Source organism: Lampetra fluviatilis, chromosome 6, assembly GCF_964198595.1.
Source record: "Lampetra fluviatilis chromosome 6, kcLamFluv1.1, whole genome shotgun sequence".
Classification (NCBI taxonomy): domain Eukaryota; kingdom Metazoa; phylum Chordata; class Hyperoartia; order Petromyzontiformes; family Petromyzontidae; genus Lampetra; species Lampetra fluviatilis.
In genome coordinates, this window is record NC_136280.1 from 15,849,172 (window position 1) to 15,860,511 (window position 11,340).

At 51.7% G+C, this 11,340-nt stretch overlaps 1 protein-coding gene across 6 annotated transcripts in view; it reads right to left on the minus strand.

Moving 5' to 3' along the window:
* The window catches only part of LOC144933201 (DENN domain-containing protein 1B-like), a 52,995-nt gene extending 43,281 nt beyond the window's left edge, over nucleotides 1–9,714 (minus strand). For 5 of the 6 annotated variants that reach the window (XM_078857841.1, XM_078857843.1, XM_078857840.1 and 2 more), the window contains exons 1-2: nucleotides 9,577–9,714; nucleotides 2,427–2,491 (exon numbers count right to left, since the gene is read on the minus strand). In XM_078857841.1, the coding sequence (XP_078713967.1) occupies nucleotides 2,427–2,491; nucleotides 9,577–9,593 (82 nt within the window). In that variant the 5' untranslated portion in view covers nucleotides 9,594–9,714. Of the gene's footprint in view, nucleotides 1–2,426; nucleotides 2,492–9,275; nucleotides 9,293–9,576 lie in introns of those variants that run through there. The other variant, XM_078857839.1, reaches the window with a different exon arrangement.
* Between the last annotated feature and the right edge of the window lie 1,626 nt (nucleotides 9,715–11,340).

Genomic DNA, 11,340 nt, shown 5'->3' on the forward strand with positions numbered 1-11,340 from the left:
ATATCTGGCCACGCCGGGGTGACGTGTCCTGGAACATGCTTTTTTGTGTAATGTCACAAGATCAATCAGTGCTCTTGAAGCTGGCAGACCTCACTCAGGATCAAATCGAGGAGTCATCACGGTCAATGGCTTTGATGCCATTACACTGTCACCGCTGCCTCTTGCCAGGGTCATCACTGTTGCACAGTCGACACCCGATCTCTCACCAAGGGGTTCGCCGCTTCATCGCCGAGCCCCGAGAGCCACTCCCTAACACCGGTGTCCCCAACCCGCCCGCCCTCCCTCCGTCCTGCACCCCAACACTTCCCGATTGCACCTACAACGCGACCTGACACTGTTTGTTGACAAAAAATAACGTTGCTGAACCTATGCCATCACGAAACTCTCAAGCATCCTACACTACGCGCGCCTCCATCCAGAGGACAGATGCCCATTTTTTTAGTTTTGTGTTGTTCAAGTCTTGCTCTCCGACCCGTCAATCAAACGTCCATCTTTATAACACGAACAACGGCCTCTCCATTCCTATGAAGTGATTCGTGCAGTCCATCAAAAAACTGCATTGCTAAAGCAAAACGCCGCTTGATCTCCTCTTCACATCCTGCGTTGTTATTATTACGCACATTGCTACCTAAACGTGCCGAGTGCTCTCTTCCCTCCACGCACTCACTCGCTTCTCACTGAGATACCCGCGCAAAAATAGTCAGTCTCACCCACAAGCAAATGCCTTAAATCTCATTTCTTAAAATAAAAAAAAATTCCTAAATTATTCGCTTATGCTGCATTGGCAGTGGTGCTCAAACACACACGACAACAGCGACAACAACAAACCTCAGCACACTCGTCAATGCGCTTATAGAGCATTTGGCTGCTACTATAAATTCCGACAGGCGATAAGGCGCTCCATTGAGCTATCATTTGTGGCCGGGTCGCTTCTGAAAATGAGCTGTATAGCTCAGTGGGCCCTGCCTGCTAACATGAAAACAGTTTATTTCTGTCTCAATAACATTGTGGCACTATAACGAACACATTCCTGCGGAGGGAGCTGGTAGGAACGTTGGGTTGCTCGGTCAATGGCCAGGGTCAACGGCGGCGTGGTGTATTCCGCAAATATGCCCGACTGTGAGGGCGAGCACAAGCCGGCGTGAGTAGGTTAAACATTGAGATTTATAAGGGCACCACGGGGTGACCAGCCCCTCCCCACCCAGCCCCACCCCTCCCACCCCCCACCCAGCCCCACCCCTCCCACCCAGCCCCTCCTCACCCAGCCCCTCCCTCCCCACCCAGCCCCTCCCTCCCCACCCAGCCCCTCCCTCCCCACCCAGCCCCTCCCCACCCAGCCCCTCCCTCCCCACCCAACCCCTCCCTGCACGACGGACACAATAATCCCCTGTGGGCTGGTGTAACCAGGAGGTTCCTACCAGTAAAAAGTACACGATAATAAATGATAGTACAACAGGTGACGTTTTGGGCAATGGCCCTTCTGCACTGAACAGTGAGGCCTCTCTGGCCAATCAGCTGTGAGGAAGGGCCATTTTGCCTTTCTTTTGTTAAAGCCACAGTGTTCTTGACGAACGCGTTGTTACTTTTGTTGTTGTTGTAATTTCTGAAAATATCAAATCAAGGCCCAAAAAAAGTGCAAATTTGGCGCCTCACCTGCCGGAAACCTGACGAGCCCCCCCCCCAAGCAAAGGTCACGGGGCAAGTCAAACGCCTTCCCACCCGCACACGCGTCCGGCACCAACCGTGCACGCACAGGGGCACGCACGGGGGCACGCACGGGGGCACGCACGGGGGCACGCACGGGGGCACGCACGGGGGCACGTAAGGGGGCACGCAAGCGCAGACGCACCGACAAATGCGTCACATTTTCCCGCTGCGTGCATCCTTTGCAAATTCACGTCGCAATAAAAATGTATTTTAAATCTCATCTGCGATTTGTGCGACTACGTTTGCCCTCACTCCCGCGTGCACGAGAGACCTGTCCCGGCAGGCTCCCGCACGGCTGCATAAATATCATACGCGGACACTGTACAATAAACATTCAATTCACAGCTCTTTCTGATCCTCCCTCACGGGCATTGATGGACCATACTTCACCACGCTGGTCAGTGCGGGATGACGATGGGGCTTACACGCAACATCAGCTCGAGTATCGCTCGTCGCTGGTTATGAATCGTGGTCCGCGAATCGAACTCGGATCGTCGGGTTCACAGCGCAGCGCGCTAACCACCGCTCCCCTTCCCCAGTGGTGCATCTCAGAATTAGAATCATTATTTAGACTGCAGGAGGAACCCGATGAGCCATAAAGCTCTTTTTCACAGATGTCCCATATGGGCGGGTCAGCGAGTTCCAGCAGCGAGCAATGTGATGCGTGCGACTGTGGGCTTTCTGCAAAGGGGTGTAGCACCGAGTGAGAGCACAGTTACCATCTCCTGTCGACACCGGGCAGGACACCTCGACGAAGACTTCAAAAATGCGCTCCGGGTTCTCCCTGCAAAACAACGGCAACAACAACAGACGTCGTGAGCATCGTTTCAAGTGTCAACAAAGGCGTTCGCTACTTTAACTTTATGATTTTTGGATTCAATAATAAACGCTTCACCCGGGGGATACGTTCCGGGGATACTCGTGAATAGCACAGATCGCAGAAAATGATATCGGCCTACGATAAATTACCTTAAATAAATATTTAAATTACCTATTAAATACTTAAACATTATCGCTTTGTCTCACCGCTTAATTTCATCACTTCCTCACGTCACATTTCCTCTCATCGCTTTCTTTCTCTCTCTCTCGATGCAGTCGTGCAGAGTGCCAGATGAGATTCGCGGACAGCCAACATCACACGTGCAAGTTTGTGAATGACGAGGGAATACTATGCTCATTTATTTACCCTGGAGGGATAATGGACCGAGTTGAGGAAGGGGATTGTAAAACGTATGCAAGGAGTCACAAAGCTCAGGAAGAGAGATTAACCGAGACACGAGGAGGTGAGGAGAGGGACACGGGGAGATAAGACAGCAATGAGGCAGATGTGGCTACAGGCCGGGAAGACACGAATGCGCAGGAACTATAAGTCCGTGCACACAGAGACAGTGAAAGGCAGAAGGATATGCATAGACGCTGAAATGTAGTAACAGAGAAGATTGAGTAGCACACAGACAGACACGGACAAGCACTGCAACAGATAGAACGAGACGGAGAAACACTCCGAGATCGACAAGTCCAGCCAGATTTATATCGAGAAGCAGGATCAGCGTGAGAATAACAACGAGTGGCTGCCATGAATAATACATTAACGGTGATTGAAGATAAAACAACAAAAATACAAAGCTCCCCCGTGCAGCCTGCAGAAGCTGCCGGGGCAAGCACTGCCAAGCGAGCACCTACGACAGCCCGCACGGTGTGGCCAGCACCACGCCCCGGCCACCGATGAAAAGAAACGGAGACACCGGGGGACCCGAACATGGAGGCAAAGTAACGAGAAACAGAGAGGTCAACAGTCTCACAGACGCAGGCGAACCCTCACACCACGCAACGTGGTGGTGGACCAGGATCACGGCAGTCCTGCTGCAATGTGCGACTGGAAACCACTCGCACAGTTCAACTTTGTACAGTCTGTTCTCATATAACGCGTGGTTTTCAGAACACGAATTGGATATAACCCAATGAATGAATGTGTTAGGGAACACTTTTTTTGTCATGACGCGAATGCGAATTGGATACAACGCGATTGAGTGAACAACACTACGTCGCGCGCGTGGGGAAAAGCGGATGTACGGCTGCCTCGGCGTAGCATCACACAAGGCGACGGGATGCTGCTGGATGCTTCTAGATGCTACCCACGTATCTCAGCCTTTGTTCAGCCTGCGTACGCATCTCACGTGTTATCACCGATTGTACTTTACCCAATTAGATATATTTTTTATTATCACGTGATTTTTCCATAACGCGGTGTTCTTCAGGGACGCAATTACCACGTTATCATGTATCCGTTAGCCTAGTGAATGCAATGTGTGCCAGGTGGCGCTGTGAGCAGAGCACTCCACTGACCATCAGCAGGGTTGCCAGTTCAGATCCCGGCTATGCATCATCATCCCTTCAAGGTCAATCAAATTAGTGCGAAGCCACTAGCGGTTGTCCCCTAGCGACTGAAGCATATCCAACACCCGAAGAGCGCCACCAACGGAGATGAGTGGAGCTCAATTCCTTGTTACCAGGGCAACACTTGGGCATCTTAATTATAAGTGAAATTAAACACATTCCTGCGGAGGGAGCTGGTAGGAACGTTGGGTTGCTCGGTCAATGGCCAGGGTCAACGGCGGCGTGGTGTATTCCGCAAATATGGCCGACTGTGAGGGCGGGCACAAGCCGGCGTGAGTAGGTTAAACGTTGAGTTTTATAAGGGCACCACGGGGTGACCAGCCCCTCCCTACCCAGCCCCACCCACTCTCCCCTCCCCACCCAGCCCCTCCCCACCCAGCCCCTCCCCACCCAGCCCCTCCCCACCCTCCCCACCCAGCCCCCAACCACCCTCCCCACCCAGCCCCCAACCACCCTCCCCTCTCCACCCAGCCCCACCCCTCCTATTTTTGGATGCACGACGGACGGACACAATAATCCCCTGTGGACTGGTGTAACCAGGAGGTTCCTACCAGTATAACCATTCATTACAATGCACGTGTTACAACACGTTTAAGTGAACCCTTGGGATTTAAAAGTACAAGGCAGCCCTCGAGATACGAACGTCTGACTTGTGAACATCCGCACTTAGCAAGGAATCGCCACAAGACGTTATTATGTTTAACCACCTAACTTGCGAACGTTCAGTCGTACGTACGAACTGAACCGCTAAACTATTTATTTCGACGGAAGAATCCTCCGTGAGATGTAATGAGGCCCAGCATCCCACGTGAAGCTCACCCCGTCGAACAAGCAGCCAGCATCAGGACTCAAGGTAAGTAAAAATAAAACTTATTGTTTCTTACGTACAGTAAAACCTTGGATTCCGAGCATAATTCGTTCCGCAAACGTGTTTGTAATCCAAAGCACTCGTATATCAAAGCACTTGTACATCAGTTGTGATCACGTGACATTCGGCAGACAAAGCGTATACACGTGCTGCTTGTATTGCAAGACCTCGCTCGTTAATCAAGTTAATATTTATTTAAAAAAATTTGCTCGTCTTGCAAAACACTCGCAGACCAAGTTACTCGCAATCCAAGGTTACTGTACTCTATTTTATCTTCTATTTACTATACAGTATTTATCCCAGAAATACATGCAAAGGTTGAACCACAACACATTTTGTGTAAACTATGTACAAAATGTAAATAAAGCATCGAGTTCTGAGATACAAACTAAATGGACATCCGAACGGGTCTCAGGAACGTAATATCAAATCATGCAGACATTTATCTAGAGCAGTGCTCTTCAACCTTTGTTTAAGAGCACTTTTGATTTCGCTCGATCTTCAAAGGCAAATACCAAGCCAAAACCTCACTGTAGGCGCAGGTGGGTGGGTGGCAATGTGCTGTAGTTGAGAGAGAATTCACGATCCTGTGCTAATACTGATCTCACCGAGAACAACTAAATCAAGTGTCAGCAACATCAGTGACAAGAATTTGCCAAACTGCATGAGTGTATTCGTGTCTGAGTGTCTGTTTCCCCACGTGTCTGTGTGTGTCTCTTCGTCTGTGTGTGTGTCTCTGCGTCCGTGTGTGTCTCCGTGACTGTTTGCCCAACTGTGCATGCGACTCGGAGAGAGTTGAGGGCAGAGGTCGCAACCGGGTACCCGATACCCGTACCCTACCCGATACCCGGCTACCCGTACCCAGCCGGGTACGGGTACGGGTACCCGTTTGCGACCCTGGTGCGGCCGGGTACGGGTACGGGTAGGCCATGAGTCACTGGTGAGTAACTGTTTGTCACTCATTTCCCAACGTCTTGTCTCTTCTCACAATTCAAGTTCCTAGAATCAACCCACCCGCGCCTGCAACATGGCTTCATCCCAGAGGTCGCAATCGGTTACCCGATACCCGTACCCTACTCGTACCCGGCCGGGTACGGGTAAGGAATCAAAACCCGTTTGCGACCTCTGGTTGAGGGTCGGGGGTGGTGACTGACAGTTGTCTGCCATACTGCACCGTGACCAATGGAGAGGGGACGGTGGGAGGTGGGGGGGGTCTTGAGATTCGTTCCTTTCCCAATTCCCAAATTACCGCAGCACACCTGGGAGTTCGCGGCAGCACAACAGTTGCGAAGCACTCTCACATGTCGTGTAGAACGCCTAATTGTAGAGAATACATGTCAAGATGAGGTCACACTTTGTGGAATAAACACACACACAATTGCCACCGACATTGGTGTACAATTGCACGTTTCACTTTCCTATCGTTCACAGAGAACATTCCGATGGCACGTTGGGCATCCCGCGAGTACGTGAGCGTGCATACTTACTTCCTGGAACCTCTGTGGAGGTTACAGCCTCCTAATCAATCTACCACACTGTGGAATCATAACCCACACATTATCAATAACCCATGCCTGCAATTCTAACCATGAGCACGCAGATAACCCAATCAAAACTCTCAGCAGAATATATTGATCTTCACCTTTTCCCCAAGCAGTTGCTTTGCCAATTGTACAATCAGGGTCGTGTCACATTTGCATTCGGAAAACTCTCACAGTGAGCAGAGCACTACCTTGTGTGAGGGCAAAATCTCTGCAAGCTGACAATGCAGAACTACGTAGATATCAAGTTCTTTCAATGGGCCCTAATCCACACGAGGTGGCACACGGGCGTATGGCATTGAAACCAACAGCAGAGGATGTGTAATTGACCTCTGAGCATTTTTGGAGAAAAAAATAAATCAATGTAATGCGATGGGGTTTTATTAACGTGCAGCTTTGGTGTCCGCCTCGACTCGTCACATCCACTCCGGCTCTCTGGTCTCTCGACTTATGTGCTATTAAGAAGGACCATTGCCCTACGGTGGGCTATTATGTTTCCTTTCAAGGATACACACACGGTGTTATTGACGAGTGCGTCGAGTTCATCGTTGTGCTTGTGCACAACTGCCAACGCAGCAGCGGTACCGAATCGTGTTAACAAGGATGAAACCTACGGTATGTTTGTTCATATGTTCATTTTATGTATATACAGGATAAAATATTTGACTTAAAATTTTCGTGACTGCAGGAATTCATATTCTTGGTTCTTTCGATAAAGTCACATAGCTAGGAAATAAATAAATAAATAATAAGATTCTATCAAATTAAAAAGAATACATTGAAAATGTCGTAGGGTTTTCTCTTTTATTATTTTAGTAATTTGTTTAATTTCATTATTTTTTATTTTATTTTCTATCTCCGTGACTTCACCGAAAGAACCAAGAATACAGTATATAAGTTTTTGTTTCGACAATAAATGCAAACAAACCTATTTACTATTTCCTCAATGAATCGACGTTATATGAAATCAAATCACGAGGTATTAAACACGTTCAATGATCAAACGTGTACAATAAATATGCTGGAGGTAAATGTCGTCGATCTACCACGGCTTGCTTGTGCCGAATTTAAAACGGGGAAGGAAGGGGGGGGGGGTATTGACTAAACTGTGGTGTAAATTCAATTCTGATTGGATAGCGAGAGTATGTGTCATAGATGAGATCGATCTGGCAGCCATGGGCCACCTTGGAGCTAAATATCACACGATATTCGTTGCTGTGTTTGACGAGTAGTATACGTTTGATATCCGCCAGTATAGTTAACAATTATTAATCCATACTCATTGGTTTGTTCGGTAAAGTCACGTAGGTAAAAAAAGGAAAATAAATAAATTAAATAATAAATCACGACGTTTCGGAGGCAACACAAGTTTCCGTCTTCAGGTGGAACCTCTGAAATGTCGTGATTTAATTTTTAAAAATTCCTTTTTTTTTACCCACGTGACTTTACCGAAAAAACCAGAGTATGGACCCTTGCAGTCACGAAAACTTAAAATCTAGAATTAATTATTAATTCAATATACATCCTCAACGTTATTGCCTCTATTGTCTTTATTTCGTGTCGCCCATAGTTGACGGTGATACTAAATACGTTCGTGAAAGACACAGCCGGAAAAAAATCACACGTATACAATAAATCAAACGCAGCAACAAATCTCATGCTATGGAGACCATCGAATTACTAGATCGTGACAACCTGGCAAAACACCGCTGTGTGAAACCAGGATGTGTGAACCCACGATCTCAGCAGGGCCGGATCCGAGTTCCCTGTTGAGGTTAATGCACGTACGTTGACCTTCCTTCGCACCGTACGTAGCCAAACGCAGTACTCATTGGAGGACGGCACGAGCATGTGGGCCCCATAGCCACCTGTGCCAGGCCAGATGCACTTTGAGGCCACGTGAAGTTGTCGAAGGTTCGCTTGCTGACAGACCCAGGTGCCAAGACCATCACGAACATCCACACAACCACTACGACCACATATCACGATCACAATCACCACTGTCAATAGCAACAATAATAACCGATATCACACACACACGCAAACACACAAATATTCTACAATATTATTTTCATTATTTTTAGAACTTGTCTACCCAGGATGCTGCTAAGTTTTCCCAGTAGGGGGGGGGATGATTGCGACGTAGATTTCAATTTAGTAATTTGTGGCGTAAACATTTTATTTGTTCACTGTTGACGATGACGCCGTGCCTACTCTCGCAAGTGACAGCACGCGATCTTCAATAAAAAAATATTCTCTCTCAAAACCGCAAGTCACAAGCACCGTGCCCCACAACCACAGCCGAGCAATTCACAGGTAGCAACGCCCCTCTCAACCTGTCCTTGTACCTGAGTCTGCAGTCCCTGTACCTGAGTGAGTCTCTGTGTGCCTGAGTGAGTCTCTGTGCCTGAGTGAGTCTCTGAGCTTGAGTCTCTCTACCTGAGTCTGAGTCTCTGAGCCTGAGTCTCTGTGCCTGAGTGAGTTTCTGAGTCTGAGTCTCTGTCCCTGTGTGAGTCTCTGAGTCGGAGTCTCTGAGTCTGAGCCTCTGAGTCTCTGAGCCTGAGTCTGAGCCTCTGAGTCTCTGAGTCTGAGTCTCGGAGTCTCTAAGTCTGAGTCTCTGTCTCTGGAGTCTCTCTACCTGAGTCTCTGTACCTGAGTCTGAGTCTCTCTACCTGAGTCTCTGAGCCTGAGTCTCTGAGTCTCCGAGTACCTGAGTACCTGAGTCTCTGAGTCCGAGTACCTGAGTCTCTGAGTCCGTGTACCTGAGTCTGGAGCCCATGTCTCTGAGTCTGAGTCTCTCAGTACCTGAGTCTCTCAATACCTGAGTCTCTGAGTACCTGAGTCCGTGTACCTGAGTCTGGAGCCCATGTCTCTGAGTCTCTGAGTACCTGAGTCTGAGTACCTGAGTCTGGAGCCCATGTCTCTGAGTCTGAGTCTCTGAGTCTGAGTCTCTCTACCTGAGTACCTGAGTCCGTGTACCTGAGTCTGGAGACTGGAGCCCATGTCTCTGAGTCTGAGTCTCTGAGTCTGAGTCTCTCTACCTGAGTACCTGAGTCCGTGTACCTGAGTCTGGAGCCCATGTCTCTGGCCGGGGGTCTCCCCTCACGTCTCCCGCGCCGCCGCCGGCCTCGGTGCGCGGCCTCGACTCCCCGACTCCATCGCCGCCGCAGCTGCTGCCGCAGCCAGAGACGAGGTGGGGGGGGGGGGGGGGACGAAGTGGGGGGTGGGGGGGGGGACGAGGTGGGGGGGGGGCGAGGTGGGGGTGGGGGGGGGCGAGGTGGGGGGTGGGGGGGGCGAGGTGGGGGTGGGGGGGGCGAGGTGGGGGTGGGGGGGGCGAGGTGGGGGGTGGGTGGTTGACGAGGTGGGGGGTGGGTGGGGGGGGACGAGGTGGGGGGTGGGGGGGGGGCGAGGTGGGGGGGGGCGAGGTGGGGGTGGGGGGGGCGAGGTGGGGGTGGGGGCGAGGTGGGGGTGGGCGAGGTGGGGGTGGGGGGGGCGAGGTGGGGGGTGGGTGGGGGACGAGGTGGGGGGGGACGAGGTGGGGGGGGACAAGGTGGGGGGGGGTGGTGGTGGAGGAGGTGTGGGGTGGGGGGGGGCGAGGTGGGGGGTGGGTGGTTGACGAGGTGGGGGGTGGATGGGGGGGGACGAGGTGGGGGTGGGTGGGGGGGGGACGAGGTGGGGGTGGGTGGGGGGGGACGAGGTGGGGGTGGGTGGGGGGGGACGAGGTGGGGGTGGGTGGGGGGGGACGAGGTGGGGGGGTGGGGGGGCGAGTTCCCTCACGGAGCCCGCGACCAAGAGGAGGCGCTCAGCGCCCGTCCCGAGCGGGCGACACGGACAGCAGCAGTCGGACGAGGTGGAGGTGGTGGTGGTGGAGACGCTGGTGGTGGAGCAGGAGGAGATGGTGGTGGAGGACGAGGTTGGTGGAGGACGAGGGTGAGGACGAGGTGGAGCAGGAGATGGAGCAGGTGGTAGTGGAGGTGGAGCAGGACGAGGTGGTGGTGGAGGTTGGTGGTGGAGGCGGCCGCCTCTGAACTTGTTCCTCTGCCGGCCGCGTCACTCGCCGCGACTCCTCGCGCGTGACGTCCCCGCCCGCAGTCACGTGGTCGTCTCCGCGCATGGGGGGGGGTGCGTGACGTCATCACAACAGAGCCAACCGCTGTCCTGACAGATGCCAACCGCTGTCGTGACGTCATCGCAATTAAGTCAGCCACTGTCGTTACGTCATCGTAACAGACGACAACTGCTGGCGTGACGTCATCGCAACAAAGCCAACCGTTGTCGTGACGTCATTGTGACTGATTTTAACCACTGTCGTGACGTCATCACAACAGAGCCAACCGCTGTCGTGACGTCATCATCAGAGCGCCAACCACTGTCGGGACATCACAACAAACCAACCACTGTCATGACGTCATCGCATCAGTCCTCCACTTTCGTGACGTCATCTCAATAAAGCCAACCGCTTCATGACGGCATCGCAGAAGAGCCAATCAGTATCGTGACGTCATCACGTAAGCAGCCCGCCCCCCTTGTAATTGTAACACGACCCTCTGATGGTCACTCCTCTCGAAGCGGCATCACCGCCGTGACGCAATCGCGCCAAAACGTGCGTCATCAAAGCACAGTCGTGACGTCAGCCCTGATTGAGTGAGACGTGGTGAGTGGTGGGGGCTGTGAACCCAGTGACATCGACCACCAGCACCACGCCCGGCCGCCTTTGTCTCCCTCATGGTGATGTTTGCACACCAGGTACTCATTTGAAGCTGAGTCGACCTAGGCGAGGCCGAGGACCGGTTCAGATAATCGTCACCGGTGTTAGCCGTGAGTGGG